Below are 24,432 nucleotides of genomic sequence, written 5' to 3' on the forward strand. Positions count from 1 at the left end.
AAGATTACCATGAGGGGGCGGTATACTAAAAGTAAAGCAATGTCGCGATGCAGTAAGCTAACAACTTCAAAGTTTTCATTTACAACACATGAGTCTGTAAGAACGTCATAGGGCAAACGTTCGTGTACGCATAGAGATATACCGCCTCCGCGCTTACCTTGTCGGAACATAGAAATGTGGATGTAGCATGAAATCTGCACAAATTCTGCATCAGAACTATACCAGGTTTCCATGAAACCGATGACATCAAAACCACACTTTAGTTCCTCTAATTCAGCTTCAATTTCTTCGACCTTATGCTTCAAACTGCGTACATTTAGGTGATACAAGGAGAGGACCTCTTCAGGAGGATAAGCGATGGCATTGAACAATATGATTGAAAAGGTTAGGGTTATAGTAAGCCATCATTCCGAAGAGAGATTTAGCAAGGTTGCAAATTTACGATGCCTATACTATCTTGCTTAGGTCCTCCTCTGAAGCTATCCTTATTGCTGGAGTGCCGCTCTCCTTCCTCACAAAAATCTTTCCCTCTGTTGACCATACAAAAGAGTAGTTCTGCTCGCGAGCTTTCGTTTTAGCTAGCCATCGAAGTTTCTTGTTAGTGGCAGTCAAATTATCAAAAAAATGTATCTTGTCATCCTGTTCTTTGAGGGCTGTGCGTTTTGCAAGCCATGCATCTTTAAGAGCCCGCCTAGAACACCTTATCAATGCCACAGGTACCTTCTTTTAGCGTGATGGGAGACGATGCAGGCCTTCAATATCGGAGTCTGATAGGCAGGGTAGATCGAGCATCACCGCAAGATCATTTATTTTATTTAGCAAGATTTCTTTTTCCTCAAAGGGCAAGCCATGGATTTCCATGTTCTGTCTTCTGCTATATTGTTGTAGATCGTTTAGCTCTTTCTTTAGCTCGTTTTGATCTTTTTCAGTGCTTTCAAGTTTAGTGCGTAGCCTTTCATATCTCCATCATGTCTCTCAGAAGTCGTTAGTAGTGTGTCGTATGTCTCAGAAATATACGTAACAGATTTTTCAATGCTTGTTACGGTCTCTCTTAATGATGTCAGACCATCCAGCTTGACAGTAAGTGCAGCCAAATTCTTCTTGATTTCAGAAGGTTCTTTACCCAAAGCAGGTGAGAGCACGAACGTTTGCCCACTACGAGACGAAAGTGAACGGCATGTTGGGTCATTTTAATCTTTTCTTATCTGCTTCATTTCTTGCTTTGCATACTCGCTCGCTAATGGCTGCGCCTTTACCAAGGTGGTAGGGCTGACGACATTCTGCATATGTCATGAAATCTTGATCATCAGAAAAATCCTCAAAACATGTAAGACCAGTATCCGTCGGCACAGTACTCATATTGACCCCAAGCTAGGGCAGCAGCGGCAGCGGGACAGTTGGTTACTTGTAAAGCAAAGACGATGGTCAGGCGCTTCACGATTGTTGCTGCCGCTGCCTCTGCTGCCCGAAGTGTGAAGCATCCGTCGGCAGGCTGGGCTTGTCTAACAAGCTTGAAGGGGGCGTTGTATTCTCTCCGTCCAGAATACCAGCAGGGCGAGAGATGCAGCAGTGTAGATAGTCGATGTTAGTCGGTAGATAGTCGAGTATACATTCGATAGGGATGCAACTTGTGCTCGACAACCTGCGACTGACATAATGCGCACAGCCATGTTCGCAAGAAAAATAAAATTTACCATATGCCAACGCGGTATATAAAGAGCTAGCCATTCTCGCTAAAACGTGATTTCCTGTTACTCGCTACGCACAGGTCTGGTCCAGAGCTTGCTGTCGCGTCGGCTTGCACCCCCTCTGGGTTGCGGCGGGCGGAAGCAGCCGAACACGTCGCAGTGCGGCGGCAGCCAGTGCTTCTCGAACGCCATGGCGGACACCAGCGAGCCGATGACGAGCGCGGCGAGGCTTAGCACCATGCAGGCCAGCCGGTAAGGAAACTGCTGGCCCCGCTCGGGTTCGTGCAGTGGCGCGCGTACTGGCGTCGTCGGGCCCACCGACGGCTCGCCGCACAACCAGCGCGAGAAGGCACCCAGCACGAACGCTGCGAGAGGCCGTCCCAAACGACCATTCAGGTGGAACCATGGCCTCCGAGATTGGATGGCGAGCGAGCGCCTCCAAATCTCGGAGGTCCTTTTTTTTTTTTCTGAAACTTCGCAATTTCTGCGCTGACGCAAGCAATGGCGTAGATGACTGAGTGCGGCTAATCGGTGAAATGAGCAGCGATGTGGCGAGGCGATAACCAAATTATTGCTGCAACACTTCAACAAGGGAACGCTGCGTTGTCGCATCACTGCTCCGGTACTCTACCGTTTCTGGGCCTCTTCGATTTTCGGAGCTCTGGCAGCCCGCTGGCAGCCAGCTAGTTCCGGTCCTGATAGGAAGTCACGTGGGCTGGGATCCCAAGACAACCCGAACCTGCCCGAAGTTGGCAAAACAGAACGCCGGTACAGCTGGCCAAATGTAAACATGCTACCAGCATGGCAGCGTCCGGCGAGGCTGGCGCGCGCTTGGCGTAGTCCATTTATGCGTTGCCAGCTTGAAAATATACAATTGCGTTCAGGGTACAATCACTCTCGCGCGACTCGGCGCAAGACCCGCACTGGGCCAGCCTCCCCTTTCGCTGCGCAACAGATGGCCTCCGACGCGTCCGATGTCAAGACGCGAAATCGCGCGTGATTGTATACTCGAAAGCAATAGCTCGAGGATCCCTGCTCGCAGCGATCACATCGCCCATCGGCGACATTGATGAGTTGGCGTTGTGTCATCACTTCACAAAGCATGAAAAAGCAGGATATCGGGTACGTCTCATATGCATAAAGTTTCGTGCCGACCTGCTTGGGCTTAGATTTCAGAAAGTTTGTTCTGGCTGATGGTGCTTCTCGTTTCGACCCTAAGGAGCTGGGGACGCGGCTGGCGCATGAAAATGCACGCCGCCTGTGACTAGCGAAACGTTTCACACGAAAAACAACATTGGTCGCGATCATGAGAGCAATAAGCCAATGTACGTGTGCCTAATGTACGTGTCCCTATTACTCAATCACTGCATTCTTAGATCAACGGCCTGCAGTTCAAACACGAAGAAGCCTTCAGGGGACACACACATACACATACAAAAGCTTCAAATGGTTCACCACTGCTCGTATCACACCGCTTCGCAATGCGGAACGGAGCGTTAGCACCTAAACAGATAACGCTAGAAGTAACGAAATCTGAAGATGACCGCGTAGACAGTTGGCTGAGCGATAAGTCCTCAAGCGCCCGCGTTTCAATCCGTGAAGTCCCCGCAAAGATGGCGGCGAGCGCCCATCGCCTCTTTTCGTCGTCTGCCAGCCAGAGAACTTCCAGAGAGCAGCCAGACCAAAATCGTCCTGGCAGGTTCTGGCAGCCCGCAGGTTACCAGAACCATCCAGCTCGAGCAAAACGAACGCCCGGCAGAAGTGCGTGGGGCGGTGGGCGGAGCAACCCGAGAAAAACGAAGACGCTCTGGCTGGCTCTGGCAGCCCGCGGGTAGCCAGAAGTGGAGCATCCAAGAAGCCCTCTGTCACACTCCTGTCTTTGCGCCCCGTATGGCATGTTGTCCGCACCGCTTTCATACATATGCTGATAAAATTTTGGTCTCGCTAAATCGTGCCCCCCGTTCGGAGAAGATACTAGTAATCAAAGAACACGTTCGAGAGCCACCAACCAGTGTAAAATTTTCCCTTCGCGGCTCCGTGTCTTCACTACGCTTCACTAGGTTTATATTAAGCTAGCTCAGTGGTAAAAAGGTGTCATTTGGGTGAGTTGGTGCACATGTGCGGTGGAAAGCTACGCAACTTCATACGGACGCTTGAGCGACCCGGTTGCCGCCGTTCCCCCGCTCTACACAAGGGTGACGCCGACTGTACACAGGGGATTCCAACAGAAGATCATTATCATATGGTGGCTGACACTAGCCAGCTAAACGCCGGTGTATGTATTTTCTTTCAGCGTCCGTATGAAGTTGTGTTGCTTTCCACCGTACATGTGCACCACATGTGCACCAACTCACCCAAACGACACCTTTTTACCACTGAGCTAGCTATCTTAGTATAAACCTAGTGAAGTGTAGTGAAGAACATGGAGCCGACGAAGGTGAAATTTTACACTGGTTGGTAGTTCTCCAACGTCTTCTTTGACTACTAGTATCTCCTCCGCACGAGCGGCACGATCTAGAGAGATCAATTTAGCTAGCCTGTCAGCTCAGCATATTTTAGTGCATGTATTAAAGTCTAGTATTTTGCCCCATATCTCTAGTCCATATTCTCTCTCTTGATTAAAACATCTATCTCTTAATGTACAGTTACCTATGCCTGGCCCCGGTTTAATCTCTTCCCAGCTTTCAATTATATGGACACTCCAGGCGCAATTTTGCTGTCGACGTCGTCGTGAGGTTCCGTAAAAAATCCAAGGGTGATAACACCGTCGCCGCGCTCCGTATGCTGTATGCGCGAGCGAAAGCTTGCGAGGGTCAGCCGACAATCGCGGCTCGATCTCGCGCGCGCAAGAAAGGATATCGGGGAGGACGCGCGTCGTCTTCCGTCGCGCGTAAGGCACCGGGGGGGGAGGGCAAGACGGGAGCAGGAGGGGCGTTCTAATCCGGCGGCCGCTGCGTACGGCGCGGCACGCGGCCGCCCATATCAGAAAGCGATCTCCGATGTGGACAAAGTACGCCGAGCGTTGGTAGCTTCATATGCGCTGTGCTTTCGACGCTTAGTTCGCGTTGAAACGAGACGGAGCACGAAGGTCAATCCGCTCGCTGCTGCTACCGCGCTTGTTGCACTCTAACGTTTTGACAGCGAGTTGCCGCGGTCATCGAGTGAGGCGTGTTCATGTTAACCTGTGCGAGCGTAACACCGTGCTTGTTAATTTAGTTAATAAGCGAATGTTTACAAGTTTATACAGCCGATATATCTACTATCCTTACTTCGTGTAGCTGCCTACTAATTTGCTATCGCAATCGACGCTTCGTCTTTCGGGCGAAACTGCGACTTTTCTATTCCACCGATTATTTAAAGTGGCTCTTGCAAGTTGCTAATCTCGACCGCTGAGCAGTTCACGGAGCGTTAACTGGTCAGCAATCAAGATAACCATCAGCTTTAAATCGCAGCGCTTCTATACGGGGCTGGCTTGATGAATATATGGGCACTCCATTACAGTTTGCTGAATTGTCTCGGGACTTCTGTTGCAGCAGGCATATGCTTCGTCCTGTTGCAGAAGTTAGTGTCACCCAGCACCACTCACGGCCATGGCGGCACAAGTGGAACATGCAGCACGGCTTCTGAGATTTGCGTGCAATCTTGGAGGCCATGCAGGCAGTGTCACAGAGGCTGCAGCCTTAATAAAGTTTTTTTCTATAGTCTTTTACCTATGATAGAGCCATAGGTGTTGGTGTCCTTGAGGTAGAAGATGCACACGAACTGCGGGAAGAGGAGCACGTACACCACGTCCGAGCACAGTGTCCACAGTTCGAGCACCGAATGCACCGACAGCGCCAGGTAGGTGGCCGAGGCGCCGATCAAGCAGACCGCGATTCGCAGAATAAAGGCCACCTCCGTGTCGGACGCCTGCACGAAGAAGGAACACCGCACAGTTCACGACAGGCGTGCGCAAAATACTTCAGATGGCGACCTGCATCAGCTACGCGCACAGGCCAGGTGGCGTCGAGGCTGTTTCAGCTTCCTACGAGTGCTAGCTGTCCACGCCAGCCGCTTGAACTTCGATGGAAATGAGACGACACCAAACGGCAACTGACGCGCGCCCGTTTCATAGCATTCTTGAACTTGGTAAGCGAAGCGTTGCCCGACACACGGTAGCGTCAGAAATCATTGTGGGGATTTGGGGAATTCGACGCGCCATTGCGCGGGCGCATTTCAGCCATGTTCAGCAATCTTTAAGCCACGCCGTCCTCGCTCCGAACCAGTTGTCAGCGGTGGCGCTCCACTCGCGATGGTTCGCGGTGAGGGCGGAGCTAGTGACGTCACGAAGGGGCCCCTGGTGGCTACTGCCGTGACGGTGGCGGCTCTTCATGCTCTCTTTCTCCTTGGGAAGGTGCCCGGTACGTACATGCTTCCTCTCGTCCGCCGACAACTTTGTGACTAGGACTGAGCTCACGCACGGTGCCTTTGCCCGTGCGGGGAGCGCCTAGCTCGTGTTGATCTTATCCCGAAGCTAAGCCGAAGAACGGGTGCCTAGTGCTCGCGCGAGGTCGTACCACGCCGAGCCGCACTTATCGGAGGCCCAAGCCGCAGGAGATTGCCCGAGCTCTCGCGAGTTGGCCCATCGGTTATCGCGAGAGCAAGTAGCATAGCCGCCGGGACTTTTCTTAGCGGCGTGTCCCCGTTTGAGCCTGTGCTCTCGCAGCGACGTGCTACAGGCGCCCCTGACTGTATTTTCGCCCTTAGTGCGGGACCCCTTTGGTTCCCCGCCATCCCGGGACGTGTTGACTTCATATGTGCTTGAGTCTGCAGACGAGTGCGACACGGGCGTCGGCAGCTGGTCTACGTCTGCGGTGTGAGCTACACGTCATGCTCGTCCGCTGTATTCTGTCTGTCGGGTGCATTCAGCTCATTCGCAAGAATCACGTGAAATTGGGTGCGTGAAATTGGTTGTAGCCACGTTGATTGCCTCACGTTATCACGAAGATTGAGTGGCGGCTGTAAGAACCCATCATCATCAGCAGCAGCCAACTTTTTAAGACCACTGCAGGACGAAGGCCTCTCCCTGTGATATCCAATTACCCCTGTCTTGCGCTCGCCCATTCCAACTTTTGCCTGTAAATTTCGCAATTTTATCACCGCACCTAGTTTTCTGCCGTCCTCGACTGCGCTTCCCTTTACTTGGTACCCATTCTGTAACTGTAATGGTCCACCGGTCATCTACCCTACGCACCTACCGGCTATCTACCCTACCCCTGCCTAGCAGTATGTTTTTTTTTATCCTAATGATAGCTAGACTATCGCCTATCCCCGTTTGCTCCCTGACCCACACCGCTCTTTTTCCATCTCTTAATGTTACCCCTAACATTTTTCGCTCCCTCGCTTTTTGCGCGGTCGTTAACATGTTTTCGGGCTTCTTTGTTAACTTCCAAGTTTCTGGCCCATAGGTTAGCACTGGTAGAATGCATTCATTGTACACCTTTCTTCTAAACTATAGTGGTAAGCTTCCAGTCAGGATCTGACAATGTCTGCCGTATGCACTCCAACCCACTTTACTTCCTCTGTAAATTTCCTTCTCGTGATCAGGATCCCCTGCGAGTAATCGACCTAGATAAACGTGCTCCTGTACAGACTCTATAGGGCTGACTGGCGATCCTGAATTCTTGTTCCCTTGCCAGGCTACTGAACATTATCTTTGTCTTCTGCATATTAACCTTCACCCCACTCTTACACTTTCTCAGTTAAGGTCCTCAATCATTTGTTATAATTTGTCCTCATGTGTTTATGAACAGGACAATGTCATCTGCAAACCGAAGGTTGCTGTGATATTCACCGTTGATCCTCACTCCTACGCCTTTCCAGTCTGATAACTTGAATACTTCTTCTAAGCATGCAGAACGTGAATAGCATTCGGAAATTGCGCCTCCTTGCCTGATCTCTTTCATGATAGGGAGATTCCTACTTTGCTTGTGAAACCTAGTTCACTGACGCCCAAGCTCGTGTCCAATCCCCACATATGAGACATACGAGGAAATAATAAATGTTGTCATTACAAAGCATGCTAACCTGTATGAGTACATGTTAAAGTCGGTATATTAAAAAGAAAAATACGGATTTCGGTAGCTAGCTCTTAAAAGTATACATATCAAAATAATGTAACGGCTTTTTTTTTTTTTGCGCTTCATTAGATTACGTACTATAGCCCACCGCCTACGCTATCACTAGAATTGACTGGTTGTGAGCAGCAGATGATAAGAAATGAAGCAATAGAATCGAGCGAAAGATGCGGTAGATTCACATTCTTTAACGTACATGCACCAAATCCACGGTACATAAACGTGTTGGCGTTTATTCTCCTAAACAGTCTGGTGGGCTATAGTTGGTATTGCACGTTAATGTTTTTAGCGCAAAGAAACGCACGACACGAGAGAAGGCAGACAGGAAGCGGCGCTAGTGACCCGTGCGCCTTCTCCCGTGTCGTGCGTTTCTTTGCGCTAAAAATATGATTCTTCTGCATCAGAATGCGACCACCGCTGTCGGGGAATCGAACCCCTCCAGCTCGTGCCGAGGACGCCATGGCTGCTGTGAGCCACTGTGGTCAGGTAAATCGAACGAAAAGAATCGCTACATTGTTCTGGCCCAGCTATGAATCAGTCTTTTTTTTAAGATTTGCTTTTATGGCGGTTTGCATTTCGCATAGCTTTGGTACCGTGTAGTGCATAAACACTGCATGGGATTACACGTTGAATAGGATGAAAATAGACACAACTGTGCAATCACGTTTCGTTGTATAGCATTTAATTAACCGCTTCACGTACATTCTAACATGTGCGCTGGATCTACATATTTTTTGTTGCAATTGTACACGTAATAAGAGTTATGCCTTGAACTGGCGTCTTGCTTTCGGTTGGACAATATATTTTCCGATAAAGCGATTGATTGATTGATTGATTGATTGATTGATTGATTGATTGATTGATTGATTGATTGATTGATTGAACAAAAGATGCGAGCGGGACGTGGCGCAGCTGTAGAATTGAACAACTCACGCTCGGCCGTATGAGCACGTGGTAGACGTTCTTGGTGACCATGGCGGAGGCGCTGAACATGGACGAGTCGGCGGACGACATGACGGCCGCCGTGATGCCCAGCATGCCCATGATGGAGACCACGGGCGTAGTCAGGTAGCGGATCGACTGCGGCAACACGCTGGACTTGTCGCTCAGCTGCCACGGGCCCGGGTAGCCCGCTGCCGTGAAGTCTGCGCCAGAGCATGCGTGCGCGCGCATACCGTCGTGAGTAGGCGTAGAATTTGCTACCTGCAAGCTCCCTAATGGGACATTAAAGGGGAAAGTATACTTGAGCTGCGTTAGTAATTTACTACTCGATCTGTTATACTGAAAAAAAGAAAGACCAACCCTTCCCCTACCGGAAAATGGGGGTAAGCGAATCTTGCCCTGCGCACACCTGACCTAGTCAAGTGTTCGACGAAAACTCGTCTGGCGAGGAAACATATTGGTGCCGAGAAAACGTGCACTCGCCAAGAAAGATAAAGAACAGACGTTTCGGGCTCCGTATGGTTCCCTTGCTTATATGGGCCCGTACGGGTCCCATGCTTATATCTTCATTGTGATTATATCTTCATAGTGTTCAAGGGACCCGTACGGGGCCCGAAACGTCTGTTCTTTATTTTTCTAACATTCTTGGCGAGTGCACGTTTTCTTGGCACCAGTACACCTGACCTTCATCACGGGTAAGTAACCCACAGGTAACGGTGCCAGATTGCTTCGGCCTCCCGCTCCCTCAACTTGGCGTCACGTTGCTGTCGGGTTGCCTGGGCTCGGGCGGCTCTAACGGCTGGATCGGCGCGCCGACGGCGAGCTCTCTCACGGGCGAGTTTTAGCCGCCGCTCGTCGAAGACTGCCTGTTCCTATGGGAACGCACAACCCGTGGCGGTCCCATCCGTTTTCGAAAACTGAACGGAAACGAAGCCGGCGCAGAGCGCGATACCCTTTCCGCCCTTTCCCTCCCCGGCGGAAGCAAAACGGCTGTGATTGCGCGCGTGGCATGGCATTGTGATTGGATGGTTCGCGCGTGGCATGAGCGCGCGCCTATGCAGCTAGAATCCTTGCTAATGACTCAGGCTCCGGCGACGGCGCAACTGCCAACTCATCAAACCACCCTTTCTCGCAGCTGCTCTGCTCTGGGAGCAACTGGGTTTTTTTGCGTGACCACAACAACGCCAGCGAAACTTGTGAGCCAATACAACCTTCGCTTGGAAAGCCCCTCTTACCCCGAAGTGGGAAAAGACGCAAAAGCGAAGGACAGGTTCGTGACGACGCCGCCTTGAAGTTGCCGCACCAACAAATCGTGACGTCATGGATATTGAATGCGTCTGCTGGAGCCTATAGTTAATTTTTCATGGGTAAAAAGGGACATCCATCTTTTTTTTTTTTTTCTAGGAGAGGCAAGGACTGCAGTTTCAGAAAATCTTAGAGCCACAGCGGCCCAAATGCGGCAGAATACTTGTGAAATCCGTGCTGTCACACCGACATACCGGCATCGAGGTTTCGGCGCGAAATTAACAAAGAGAAAAGAAAAACGTAACATTGCCCATCATTTTTTCTTCTGATGATGATCGTAAATTGTCGCAAAATTAACGAGAGCAGAGTTTTCAAAGAATACTTTATCACAGTCGATAACTGATTTATTCTTTCTTGTTAGTGGCTCCTTCCTGGGCGGACTACAACGAAATAGTAGACCGTGTAAAGAATGGTAGTATCGGACAGTTTAGATATGGAACAGCCGCCGTTTGAAATTTCACGCATGCACTACAAGTGGGCGGGCTGCGAAAATTTCTCAAAAATAATCGCCAACTCATGGCCGAATGCTAAATGTTGTTGCCGCCTCGTAGATAGAAATCAACATATACTTTACCGGTATGGTAATAAAGCAAAACATCAACATAACAAAAATAATAACAAAGCATCGCTAATACGAGGGGAAAATCCTACCCCCTAAAAAAGAAACTGTTTCCGAAAGAAAATGTTTGCATTTAGAAAATAAGCTAGTTCCCTTCAAAACAACATCGATCGGCGTCAACACACTTGTCCGACCTTTTCTCCCACTGTTCGAAGCAACTCATGGCGACCCAAGTCAACGCCGCCGCATTCAGACACCCTGCGCGCTGTGGTTATCCCCACTTCCGCGTCGTGCGCAGTGCTAGCGCCGCCGCGTGCGCACACCTTTTAGAGTAACGGACTCACCGCATATACTTGCGCCAATGACAGCTCTAAAAAAACGCGACAAATAAGACGAAGCATACACGAAACAGCCACTGCGGTATAATCAGCCCTCTCCATCTGCTATCAGCAATTACTGCGTACTTGTCGTCTTAGCTGCTGCTCCGATGATCAGCGGTGGCAAGGCCATGAAGACGCATCCTAGGGCGGCCACATAGGAAAGCGCCACGGCGTCGAAGTCGCTCTTGCAGCCCAGTATGCATTGAAAATAGACCTGTCCGGGCGAGACCATCATGTCAAAATTGTGAGGCTTGAAGGTGTGCTGAAGAGAGCTGCCAAATCCATATATGTTTACTGTCCAGTGCACTTTGAGAATTCTGTTTCTGCATTTATTAGACGAGAAAGAATCTCTTGTCAGCGGAAGAAACTATTGTTTCTGTTTCAATGTTGCGCAATGAATTTTTTCGTAAATTCGTTAGCAAATAGGCCAGAGAAAACTTTAGAAGCGGTTCATTTAAAGAAGTCTCAGTTTCGCCCGAAAGGCGAAGCATCGATTGCTATAGAAAATTGGTGGACAGTTATGCGAAATAATTATAGTAGTTTTACCGGCCATATAGATTCGTAAACATTCGCTTACTAACTAAATTCACAAGCATCATGTCACGCGCGCACAGGCAAACATAAACACATTTCCCTCGATGAGCGCGGACGCTCGGTGTTAAAACGCTGGCGTGAGGAAGAGCAGCAGCAGCAGCGAGCGAATTGACCTTCGTGCTGCCTCTCGCTTCAACGCGAATTATGCGGCGAGAACACAGCGCACACGAAGGTATCAGCCCTCGGCCCACTTATAGAGTCTGCCCTCATCGCACATTGCTTTCAAGATAGGGCCCGTGTGGCCAGGCTCAGCCGCGCCATATGTAGCCGCCGCCAGAGTACACCTCCCCGCTCTCCCTGTGCTTCCCACGCGGTGGAAGACGGCGCGCTTCCTCCCCGCCTTGCTCCTTTGCGAGCGAGAGATCAAGTCGCCATTCTGGACTCACTCTCGCACGCTTTCGCTACAATATATGGCGCGCTGCAACGGTGTTATCGCAGTTGGCCTTTACACGGAACATCACGCCGACGCCGACGGCGGAAATGCGCCTTCAGTGTCCATATGATTGCTATCTCTATGAAAGATGATAAAACTGCTTTACTGATTACAAGCAGAGCATATAGTTGGTCTTTCGGACCACTCGCTTGAACATGCACGACCTTCGCCGTTCGTGCCAAAGAGCCAAGCGGAGGCAGCCAAAGGATCGACAGTCAGCTCCGAGGCACAGGTGAGCCCTGCTCCGGAGATCGGCATCACTGCAGCCGAGCGCGCAGGATCCACGTGTCTCCTCACAACAGAATTCTAGCGAACGGTGTGGCCATACAGCTCTCACATTTTGCCAGGAGCGCCTATGCTGCAATGCTGACAGGAGAGCAGTGCCTTTCTTAACGTTCCCTTAGGGGAGACACATCCCTTTCCCTATTTTTCAAGCTTCCCGTTTATATTGCAAGCTGTTTTTCTTGTTCATACAAGCTGGCGATGTTTCCAGTCGGTGGGTACGGTGCATGAGCGCTGCGTGCTCATTGTTCACAATTGTGTAGCTGTTTGAGCAAGTTCTTGCCTTCATATGGTTAGCGTGCGATAAAAAAGAACAAATAAAAAAAGAAGAGAGAAATGGAGCGTACACGTAACGTTGACTTTCAACTGATCTTTTCTTAACGTATACCTCGCTACATATTGTATCTGGGATATACGGTCGTCGCGCATGCTCACTGCATTCCCATTCCTAACCAAAAATTCTAATTTTTCAAGTTCTTGTTCAAGCTCATGTGTCCTTGTTCCTCTCTTCTTTGTTCTTGTTTATCGTGTGCGACGCATATGAAGTACTCATTGTTTCTCGACACCTGGGACATCGCCCATTCATGCCTGTTGGATCGGTAAAGTGAACAACACATTTCTTCGGGTTGGGAGGGACGGCTTCTTTTGAGAGACGCCTATTCTGCATTCCTAACTATCCACTAGCTTTGCAGTCATATTTAGTGCGATTTACCATTTAGCCTCCTCTTTACCCACCTGCCACGGGATGCCTCCGAGAGCGGTCATAAGAAAGGCGTCGAACAGCTGGCCGGCGTCCGCCATCGGAATGTGGCCGAGCAAGTCGGTCTCGGGACCGGTCACAGTTCCCACGCCGCGGCCTTTCAGGACGTACGGTACGCACACCCACTGCGGCATCAGTAGACACAACGGCACGCATGTAAAATCATGTCAGTGGTCATTAGATCATTTCTTTTACAGCGAAGCTGTTAGCTTCTATAGTTCGTCGGGATTTTTCGCCGACTCGCGCTCAGCCAAAAACAGTACTGCCACCTAGCGGCTACGACCACTCAAACAAACCTTAAACGGCAGCTGGAAAAAGGGCTTTATCCATGAGTTCCCGCGTAAAAGATTTATGTTTTCTAACATATTCGAATTACAATCCGAAGCCATCACGTCTGCAGCTTGTGCGTAAGTCGTACCTCATAAATTTTCTGACGCAATGTACGTTGAAAATCTCAATAAGTTCAATAAGGCACTTGAGCTTGGCTGAGGGCCTATAAGAATGAGGGTATATGCTACACTTCCGCACACGTGCGTGCGCGCGTGACGTACGTGGCGCACAGTGTACATGTCCTTGAAGCGTGGACGCTCTGTACGTTGCATCTGTCGCGCAGCGTGTGCTGCCACGGTAATCGACATTATGGCAAACACTGTCCAGAAAGAGTGCCGCCACCTAGCGGCCGCGCCCACTCAGACATCCCTCGAACGGCAGCTAGAAGCTAGAAAAAAGGGGGGGGGGATGACACCACTAGACAGCGCACCTGCCGTTGGTGGCGTGTGGATTGACGTCAATCGGAGCAACCCAATGGCAGATAGGTAGGCCTCGCATACGTAGGTCTGCCGAAGAGCAGCGTGAGCCCTCCAAGCAGCGGCGTGCTGCCAGACCCGAGCAACTACGTGCGCAAGGGGCCGAGCATGTAATCTCGTCTAAGGTCAGTTGGGGTGGCGGTACTTGTCTAACGTCGGTTGTGCTTGTCTAACGTAGGCAACAGCTTCGCTGTACATCCGCTTTCACGGGGTGAAACGGAGGCGGAATTTTTTATTTTTTTTCATATTTACCTAAGTAGTTCGAGTATACCGTGCATGAGCATTAAAAATCTCCCTTAACTATGAGTACAAGCGCTTCAAATGGCGTATTCTCTGCTTTGCGTGACTTTCGAAGTACTCTTTCAAAGCGAGCCCATTGATTGATTACCGCGAACGACTTGAGCTCAAATGGTCTGCTATGCCTTTGTCACGAACGCACCGTGAAAAAGACATTATTCTTTACCATGAATACTGCCGTGGTGCACAGCTGGAGGACGTCGGTGTAGGCGATGGAGTAGTGGCCTCCCAGCGCGGTGTAAAAGAATATGGTCGTCGCGGCAAAGACGATGAAGAGTTGCGAGTCCACTTCCAACATGGCGTCCGCCGTGTCACCTGTGGCGCCGAACACGTGAGGTTACGTACCATTACGCAGTGTCACGCACACAGGCAATACTTTAGCGCGTAAGCCTCACAAGTCAGCAATGATTGCTCGAAGACCTAACCTTTGATATTTGTTCTCGTTTTTAGGCTGGCGGCGTTATCCGAGGACTGCGCGCACATACGCTGCGGTATTACTGAGTGTTGCATAAAACAGGAGCGGCAGGTATGCGTGACACTTCAAGCTAAACCGATAGCCGATTACCGCTCACAGTTGTCACAAAAGGTAGTATTTCGCCGAGGGTTCAGTTTAATACGACCGGTTGCAACCATTACTTGCGTTTTTGATCACGATAGAAACTAAGTGTGCGCCGCCTGCGGTGACGCTTTGTAAATAAATTGTTGATTAAAGCCGCATTTCACAATAGCAGTTACAGATGGCGCCACCTTCTCGTATTCAGTAGAGAGTATTTAATTTATAAAGGTAAGGGGGGGAAATATAGAATTCACTCATCCATGCCGTTGACATTTCATCGGTAATATATAGGTTAGCAATGCAGGCGATTACATTAAAGCTGCAGCAAGGGTGGGCTGAACATAAGTGGCACATTGGGAGAACTTCAGAATGGCTTCAGAATCGATAGGCGTCCGGATAATCACGTATTTGTTCTTACTCCCTGTATTGAAATATCCGGAGGAGAAATGAGACCGTTAAATGTGAGTTTTTTAGACATTACTAGAGCATATGACAACGTAGGCCGCAACATTTTGTGGGAAACTTGAAACAGGGCCGCAACCCACAACATATTACCGTATTTTCGCGATTCTAAGCACCCCCCCTCTATTTTCGCGAAGAAATTCGGAAAAACGTTTGCATGCGAATCTAAGCACCCCCCTATTTGTTAGGAGGAGCGCGTAGCCAAGGCTACCAAGCGCGCTTGCTCATTCTGCCATCGAGCCGGAGCCGTCGGATAGTCCGAGTCCCGAGGTGGCACGGCGTCCACGGCGCGAGTACGCCGTACAACTGGACTGTACGGCTGTACGGCGAAAGCTGCAGAAACTGTCCCCGTCAACCTTCGCAAAGTGGATTTCGGATGCTTGGAAGCGGGTCCAAGCGGACGCTGTGGTCAAATCATTTAAGAAGTGCTCGATTACAAACCACTTCGACGGAACGGAAGACGGCGCCTGCTGTGGGACACCGAGAGCGGCGGTTCAAGCGGTGCGACGAACTCGAGCGGCAGTGATAGTAACTGAGCATCCGACACAAGCGATGGGTTCAGTGTCTGCACCGATTTTTCTTTTGGATGTTTGCAAAATAAAATTTTATTTCTCACAACCGTCTCGTCGTGATGTCGCAGCGAAAAGAGGGAGGGGGGGGGGGGTCATTCTAGATTTTTCGAATCTAAGCACCCCCCCCTCACTTTGGGCATCGCGATCGTGAAAAAAAGGGGGTGCTTAGAATCGAGTAAATACGGTATGGGATATTCTCGAAGAAGGCGTGGGAAACGACTGTTACAGCCTTTGAGAGAGATTTAACTAGAAAATACAGTTTGCGTTGAATTGCAAGGGATGAGGAGCGAGAAGAAAGCGCTCATATCAACAAAGGACTGAGGCAGGGGTGCCCTTTATCCCCACTGCTGTTTATGATGTCATGGGGGGGAGGAAAAGGGCGCTAGAGAGAATATCGGGTATAATCTCTCATACAAACAGGCAGGTATAGTAGTACAGCAGCAGCTTCCAGGTTTGTTTTATGCTGACGACACTGTGTTGATTGGTAGCAGGCAAATTTATACGCAACATCCGGATAAGATTCGGGGATAGGAACGTGAGAATTTAGCATCGGAATATAGCGTTAGAAAATCAGGTTTTATGATATTCAATAAAAAGTGTGAGTAGACAGTGTCAACACAGGTCCAGGAAATACCTCAGGTAAAGGAATACAAATACCTTGACATATGTATAAACAAAAGATATAGATATATGGAAACACAGGAAGAAACAATAACAGTGAAGGGGAAGAGAAATGCAGCCATAATGAAGCACAGAGCGCTATGGGGATACAATAGGTACAAGGTCCTCCGAGGTATGTGGAAAGGTGGTATGTGGAAAGGTGTAATGGTTCCAGGACTTACTTTTGGAAATGCGGTTGTTTGTTGCTTTAAATCAGAGGTACAATCAGGACTCAATGGCAACCAAAGGTCAGTGGGAGGCCTAGCATAGCGCACTCACGGGAACACTACAAATGAAGCTGTGCAGGGTGATATGGGCTGGACAAGTTTTGAAGTGAGGGAAGCTCCGAGTAAAATTGATTGTGAAGAACGACTGAGGAATATGGAAGAAGGTAAATGGGCTGGAAGAGTGTTTAGGTATATTTATGGGGAAAACATTGACTCACATTACAGGAAAAGAACAGTGAAGCTTACCAGCAAGTATGCGACCAGTATAGTAAGCAGCATGGCAACAAAGTACGTCAAACGCAAAGTCAGAGAGGCTGGACGATCTCATGGTTTGTGGCAATTGAAAAGAAACCTGCTATGAGTAACAATCTAAGAGTAATAAAAACTCAGAGAAACTCCTTACTTTTTGAAGCGAGATAAGGATGCCCTAAAACACGTAGTTATAAAGCGAGGTGCACCAAGGAAGAAAAAGCATGTGCTTGCTGTGGTAAAGCTAAGGAAAAGACGGAGCATGTTATGATAGGAATGTAAAGATATCTGCATAGCGATAGATTTAGGCTCATCCGGCCTCCTTGAATTCCTTCGGTTCAGGGATAGCAGGGGGAAAGTAAATCTCCGCAATAAAGAGTAGTAAGAGGGGACTGGAGGTTTGATGGCAGAAAAGGAGGGAGACCACAAACAACGGAGGTGTGCAAAAACAAAGTTCCCAATAGTGGTTAAGAAAATTTGGTGCTGGGAATTGCTTGCGTACACAATTCTAGGTGGTCTGCTGGAAGCGGAGGACATTACTTGCACAAAATATTGAAATACATAATCGACAAATTAACAAACATTCACTAAATAGATTTTTAACTAATTACCTTATGGCCCATGTTACAATTTACGTATTGTGGCCGTGGAGTTCGCAAGGCGGATCCACTTGAAACGAATTCTCAGGAATACACCAGTTCTGATATATTAATTCCAGGACTTTGCGAAGAAATGCATAGGCGTTTCAGTTAGTTTTGTGCTTGAATGCATATAACGACGTCTTGTTAAGAAGGTAAGTGAAATGTCAATGCGTTTCTCCGCAAAGTACGGGAATTACTATCTCGAAACTGGTGTCGTACTGAGAATTCGTTCCAAGTGGATCCGCCTTGCGAACTCCACGGCTACAATTTGTAAATTGCAACATGGACCCTATGGTAATTAGTTTAAAATCTAATTAGTGAATGTTTGTTAATTCGTGGATTATGTATTTCAATTTTTTGTGCAAGTAATGTCCACCTCTTCGAGCAGACCAGCTCATGAACTAGAATTGTGCTGTCAGCAAGCTTTAAATATTTTTGAAAGTGTTCGCTGAAACACCCCGTATATACCAAGTGAACGTTTCTGCAGATCCAGTGGTTTATAAGCATTCGAAATGAACGGGCTACGTGCGAAACCTCTACTTACTTCGAAAGTTCCGGCAACTGTCCGGCCTTCGGCAGAAGACAGGACCCCGGGCCGGTTAAAACATCGTCAGAGTGGGTCAAGAAAGAAAAACCTAACTTATCGTCAGGGAGGGTTAAAAGTTTACAGTTTTATGGACTCAGGGAGTCGTACACGGCAGTAGCAGCGCCACACGTTGTAACGCAGTACTTTCCTGAATCACAACGCATTAGAAAAGTTTTTGCATTGCGGCATAAATAAAATTATATCTATTATGGGCTAGTAATTTTTCCTATCAACGCCTTCGTGACAGAAGATAGGTAGAACATAATATTTCTGTGCTTGGCCTCCGAGATTGCAAAGGCACGATTCGGGATGTCGCGGCTTTGTGCATGGCCTCTGAGACTGGGCAGCACGCGTTGTCTAGTCTACGCGTCTACGGTGTCCCGATGCTTCGCAACGCATGTTTTTATACTTATAGCACACATCACTAATAATTACCACACTTCTATTAGATATATGTCTTACGCAATTTACAGTGACTAAGGTTTTAGTTTTCTTTACAGCCATATAATACATCTACTATTCGGAATGTATTACAACGGGTACATTTTCATTTACCCATTAAAAACTCATATGTCTACTTGCACGGCGCTTTTGGGCCATGGGCCATCCCTGACCTTTGCGCAAATAAAAAGAAAAAAGCAGCGATTATTACGATACTCCCTAATGCGAAATATGAGCGCAGCTGTATACGTGTTTTCATTTCGCGATATATTGACTGGAGCGGATAACCTGTCTCGTGCTCCACGTTGCAAACGGAGCGAAGTGTGGCGCGACTGCCTCGTTAATCGGGAAATCGCGAGAAGCAGCGTGTGAGTGACGCGTGCGCGCGATTCACAGCAGCCGCCATCGACAGACCTCCCAGACCAGTGTGTCTGATTGGAACGAAAACAAAAACGAAAAAAAAACCCTATATTTTTGACCGGAAACAAATCGTAACCAGAACGTTATCTATTATTTTGTTTTACAGTGAAATAGAAATATTTTTGATCGGTTTTCGGTTCAAGGGGAAAGTCGGCAATCCGAAACAACCGACGTCAGGTAACGTCCGATTTGGCGCGTATCTCGAGGGTCCGCCTAAGCGCGTATCTCGGGCAGGTACAGTGCGAGTGGTAGCCGGGCGAGCACTCCACTAATCTTAGCTTGCCACTCAGTGCAATAGCAGATCGGCATCGTAGCGAAACCCAAGGATTGTGCGCCGAAGAGCTTATAGTTTCGTTTTCTACGGGTGCAACGATTAATTACCGAAGCTTTATCGTTCGCCTAGCTAGGTTCGTTTTATCGGAACAATGGTCTCGCATTTCGGCGAGTACACTCGATGACCCGCTGCTTCTGCAATCATGCTCGGTACCTTGAGTCAAGGCACTGTGCATGATCTCAGAAATAATTATTCACTTATGGCGAAAAATAAATACTGCGTTTTTATAGGTATTTTGCTTCGAATATTTTTTGCAAGCGAACCAAAACCGTTATGAACCGTTACGGATCATTCTTATTTTTTTTTTTGTTCCAGAGCAGGACCGGAGGGGAACATTTTTCAGTGGAACAAATTTAAACAATAACGAAAAACATTTCGTTTTGACACCCTGTCCCAGACGACGCTCGCTACTCTGGCGCCATCTCGTAGCCGTCGTCGCCGCGCAATACGCTTTTCTTCTCACGGTTTCGCCGTACCCTCCCCCTCCGCTTTCCTCCTCGCATCTTTCATCCCCCGCTGCGCTCCACGTTCGCTTTCGTCTTTCGCTGTGCTCGCTCACTCGGTTACGCCACCGCCTTCAACGCCGACGCTCGCCGTGAGAACGGGTCGCATAGGAGCTGCGCTCTAAAACCGCAAGTCGTCATCGTCACTCGTGTTTCGTGAACACGCATACGGAGAAGCTACAACTGTCGAGCCCAACGATGTTCAACATCGGTGCGTGCAGAGTCCAGACCCTCGATCAACGTCCCTGCTCACCCAGCGCGGCCAACATGGCGGCCGTCCACAATACCTCGCCGCACACGGCCGGCAGGCACAGCAGCAGCCCCATCCAGCGGCCGTACAGCTCCTGGAAGGGGTCCAGCATCGTCACCGCGTTCGTCGTCCTCATCTTTTGCGCGAAGAAGAAGCCGCCTGCGATCACAAGGCGCGCATGCGCGGCCGATGGTATAGACGAAAACTTGGCATCCATATTGCAATTTACACGACGGTCACAATTCTTCCTTTTACGTAACGACCCGTACGTGTTCATGATGAAAAAAAAAGTAACAAATAAAGAACATTCCAAATTGAAGATTTCGCCCTGGTATTGCAGTAGAACTCCGCACTACCGCTTTTCCGGGACGGTGACTCGGCCAACTGAGATAATTAGGTGATTAGCATGAATTGTCTTAGGCAAGTTAGTTGATACTCGGTGAAGCCATTGTATGGAGCAGTTAGAACAAACAAAAAGAACAGAGGACCTGGCACCACGGCCTCTATGGGTGTCACCCGTGGTGTTCGATCCTCTGTTCTTTGTGTTTGTTTTAATTTAGCTACAATACAATGCATGACTTCACCAATTGGGTGTTTAGCAGACTACTAAAAAAAACTCGAAGCCCAGGAACGCGCACTGAGTAATCAATTACGTATTTGGTAGCTTATACACACTTTCTCACGATCTATCCACTGTACCTTGCGCTTACAATCGCTTACATTACTTCGCCCCCTTATTTTTTTCTCCTCAGTTGCTTATAACAACTTCAGACACTAGTGCGCCATACTTCCGATATCCAGGAAGTACGATATATCCCTGGCCGATAGAATTCAACGACAAGGTAGGTGAATGCGAGAGCAGGGCGCGAGTAAGAGCATCAAGAAATGTCAAGATTTCTGGGCTAAAGCTTCACGCACAGAAAAAAAAAGAAAAAAAATAGATGCTGCTTTGTCTGTCCGCTATTCTTTCACTTTGCTTTCCATTGTCTCATTTCTCTTTCGCTCTCATATTTTAAGAGAATTTCTTTTTCAGACATTTAGTTTTCTCTTCTTTTTTTCCCCTCCCCTTTCTTCCGTTCGCTGTTTCCTCCTTCCTTCCTTCTCTTTTTAAATATTTTTCTTTTTTTTTTTAGGCTTGAGTACCAGGCCTTCCAACATATGCAATGAACGAATTCCCTACTTTTCTTGCGTTATTTCATGTTCTTTTTGGGTGTCGACGAGAAATGTCACCAGACGGTACGCGATCTAGACGCGAAACCTTCGCAAAGCCAGCACGCCGCGATGACGTCTACGCTTCGCTCCCGACTGACGCAGTCCCAACAGCTGTAAAAGACATGTCGAGTGCGTGCCTCGCCTGGCATGACGTAAGGCATACGTCGTGTGTGTGTGTGCGCGTATATATATATATATATATATATATATATGCGGCCGTAAATCTGCCGAAAGCGTGCGCCATATGCCTTCTCCGCTCGCAGTTCCGGCGTGGTCTAGTGGCTAGGATATCTGGCTTTCACCCAGAAGGCCCGGGTTCGATTCCCGGCGTCGGAAGAGGTTGCGGTCTCATGGTGTAATGGTCAGCACTCTGGACTTTGAATCCAGCGATCCGAGTTCGAGTCTCGGTGAGACCTGCGTATAACTCTTTCTTTTTTTTTTGTTCTTGCGTTCACGCGAGCTTTAATTGCGCGGCGTGACCAAAGCACGTTTTCAATATTCACGTCTCATTGTGATTCTTTTTCTATGACCTCCTCTCGATCTACCTCAGATTCCTTCGTTGTGTTGTGACTCTTTTTTTTCTTCTTCTTTGTTTGCAATGATGGGATTGATGCATTCATGGATGCTATTCTGCACACGGTCGAATTTCGCCATACTGTTGAATTCCGCCATGTTTGCGTTCTGAGCCGATCAGAGGGCGTAGCCGTCCTGTCAACCAATCGGAGCTAAGCAAGATGGTGAATTTGACAATGTGGTGGAATTTCGAGTCCAAAATAGCATCCCCGGCCGTGGCCTGGTAATAAGATTCGTCTATCTGGGCTTTGTTAAAAAAGAAGCGCACTGCGCTTAAGAGGAAGCTATAGCTCGGGCACGACTCCGATGTCTCCTATTCAAATACGTATAAAACGCAGAAACGCTCTTTCTGAGATAGCATTTAGGGCGATTTTAAATTGGTTGCAATTGAGAGAGAAGGCTAAATTCTAGCGACTGTCGGAAGCGCAATTTCGATTTAGGGCCTGAGTTTCTTTTTTTATGGAATTTTCAAATATTGATAAGATAAAAAAAATAGAAGCGCGAAGTTAACCAATTCGTAGCTATGCACCTTGAACAGAAATCGCAGACCTGTAAAATCCATCCATTAGAACATCCAAAGAGGACAAATTTTACACGTCAAGTCATATCTTACGCGATTTTGTTACATTATTTACAAGAGTATTTCAAAAATCCTGCTCACAGTTTAGTGATCTATTTGAAAGCCATGTATAACATACCGATTTTCTCCGCCTTGGATGTACTATTAGGTGCAATTTACAGAATTGTGATATCATTTTTTACTGCTGAATTAGAGTTGCAAACTTGATAGTTTCGTTTTCTGAAAATTCACGATCCTAGTCAACTTTTATTTTTAAATATTGACGACATAAATAAAAAATTCGCTACTAACAGTCACTACATTTGGAATTTTTCTTTTATATGCAACAAACCTCATCAAATTTCGTGCAGTGGTCGTCGAGAAAAATGATTTCTCCTTTCCCATGCATTTAGATAAGAGGCTCCGAGATAAAGCTTCCTATTAATTTTCAGCTCATAAATACCAGCGTATAAGTAAGTCTCGGCACTTTTCATAAGCGGGTCGCTAGATCTGGATGAGCGAAAAATAATACGTTGATCTGAGGGGCTTGATTTTCTGCAAGATGACATTCGGGCGTGCAAAGCACCCCGCTGCGTATTTTTTTTTTTTTTTAAGTCCGTGGTTAAAAAAAAAGTGCAAGGTCGTAGTGTTGCTCTCCGATGGCCGCACACGTGACAGTCTTGCCACACAGTCAGCACAAAAGTGTTGGCGCCTCCTCACCACGATGAGTAATTATTTTTTTCATATTTTAAACAATTATTTTCATTTGCAATGTCTTGAATATAGTATGATGGTAGAAATCAGAGGACAATATAACGCTAATCATTGTTGTGCAACAATTTTGCGAAAGAATGCAGATTACGTCAATAAAATATGCTGAATGAAGAGCTGCGTTGGAGGAGGGCGTAGTCCCTCCATATATAGGGTGTCGCAGCTGACGTTAGCGAAGCTGGTCAAAGAAAAGAAAAAAACTTCAATAAACATGGTGCAAGGTACAATTTTAAGTGTTACGCTGTTCGGTAGTCAGGCTTATAATCGTTTATTGCACCGTGATTTTTCCACCTTTTATCTTTCTTTATATATATATATTCTGTTTGTAACTGACTTGTCTAGCGTTAGCTGCGACACACAGCATGCCTCGAAGTGAGCCAGAGTTACGCCTCTGTTTTCCGCGCGCCGCTCGTGCCGCTACTCGCCGACTCTCAACACGTGGTCTAAAATGACGTCAAATGTTCCGCTGTGTTGCGGAGAAGCCAACTTCACGGACGCGATGCCAACTTTTCGTTTCCATCAGTGCCATCAACATCGGAATTCGCCGTCTAACACGCATGGCATGGTATGAACGACATGTCACGATGTGATATGCATGACTTGACACTTAATGACACTTAAAGACATCATATGACATGCATGCATGGCGTGACATTAATCACATTTCGTGAAATACGTGCTTGAAATGGCATCATGATGCATGACATGACAGCAATGCATGCATGCATGCATGAGTCTCGGTGAGACCTTTCGTTTCCTTTTATTATTATTATTTCTTGTAGTGTCACATTTAAGGGATGTCTGCAGTTAATCCGGAATAATGACTTGCACTTCTGGAACTACCAACAGGCCGGCAGGTCTTACCGTGAGGGCATGCTGATTGGAAGGCAGCAATGACGGGCGGTGGTGATGCCATTTTGAATTCCTTCGCCAGAGCCGGTATTTGGTAGCGCAGTATGACGTAGCGCTTCCTTCCACTCGCATCTACGCCACTCTCATCGTCTACCGTTAACAGTCGGTTGATGATTACGTCGATAAGGCGGGCGGAGCGCCACTCACATCGCTGATGAGGCGCGAAAAGGAACGGCATTGGAATGGAACCACATCACCCCGGCCCATTTATTCGTGATGTCATAAATTTCGACAGCGTTCGGCTGTATACAGTTATTGTTTGTAATTCGTGGTTACGTCGCCATTTAAAGTTGAAGAAGATTCATCCTGGAAGCCTTTTGCGCACAGAGATGGACCAGGAGT

At 48.0% G+C, this 24,432-nt stretch overlaps 1 protein-coding gene and 2 non-coding genes across 4 annotated transcripts in view; 2 read left to right on the forward strand and 1 right to left on the reverse strand.

Annotated features, from left to right (window-relative positions):
• The window catches only part of LOC129381509 (high-affinity choline transporter 1-like), a 36,542-nt gene that overhangs the window by 8,142 nt on the left and 3,968 nt on the right, over nucleotides 1–24,432 (reverse strand). The window contains exons 3-9 of one of the 2 annotated variants that reach the window (XM_072287129.1): nucleotides 20,067–20,222; nucleotides 14,329–14,477; nucleotides 13,035–13,184; nucleotides 11,075–11,204; nucleotides 8,738–8,949; nucleotides 5,399–5,597; nucleotides 1,767–2,053 (exon numbers count right to left, since the gene is read on the reverse strand). In XM_072287129.1, the coding sequence (XP_072143230.1) occupies nucleotides 1,767–2,053; nucleotides 5,399–5,597; nucleotides 8,738–8,949; nucleotides 11,075–11,204; nucleotides 13,035–13,184; nucleotides 14,329–14,477; nucleotides 20,067–20,222 (1,283 nt within the window). The remainder of the gene's footprint in view (nucleotides 1–1,766; nucleotides 2,054–5,398; nucleotides 5,598–8,737; nucleotides 8,950–11,074; nucleotides 11,205–13,034; nucleotides 13,185–14,328; nucleotides 14,478–20,066; nucleotides 20,223–24,432) is intronic. The other variant, XM_072287130.1, reaches the window with a different exon arrangement.
• Nucleotides 21,540–21,611, forward strand: TRNAE-UUC (transfer RNA glutamic acid (anticodon UUC)). The gene has a single exon. It is a non-coding gene; the product is annotated as a tRNA-Glu (tRNA).
• TRNAQ-UUG (transfer RNA glutamine (anticodon UUG)) lies at nucleotides 21,620–21,691 on the forward strand. The gene has a single exon. It is a non-coding gene; the product is annotated as a tRNA-Gln (tRNA).

This window comes from Dermacentor andersoni, chromosome 3 (assembly GCF_023375885.2).
Source record: "Dermacentor andersoni chromosome 3, qqDerAnde1_hic_scaffold, whole genome shotgun sequence".
NCBI lineage: Eukaryota > Metazoa > Arthropoda > Arachnida > Ixodida > Ixodidae > Dermacentor > Dermacentor andersoni.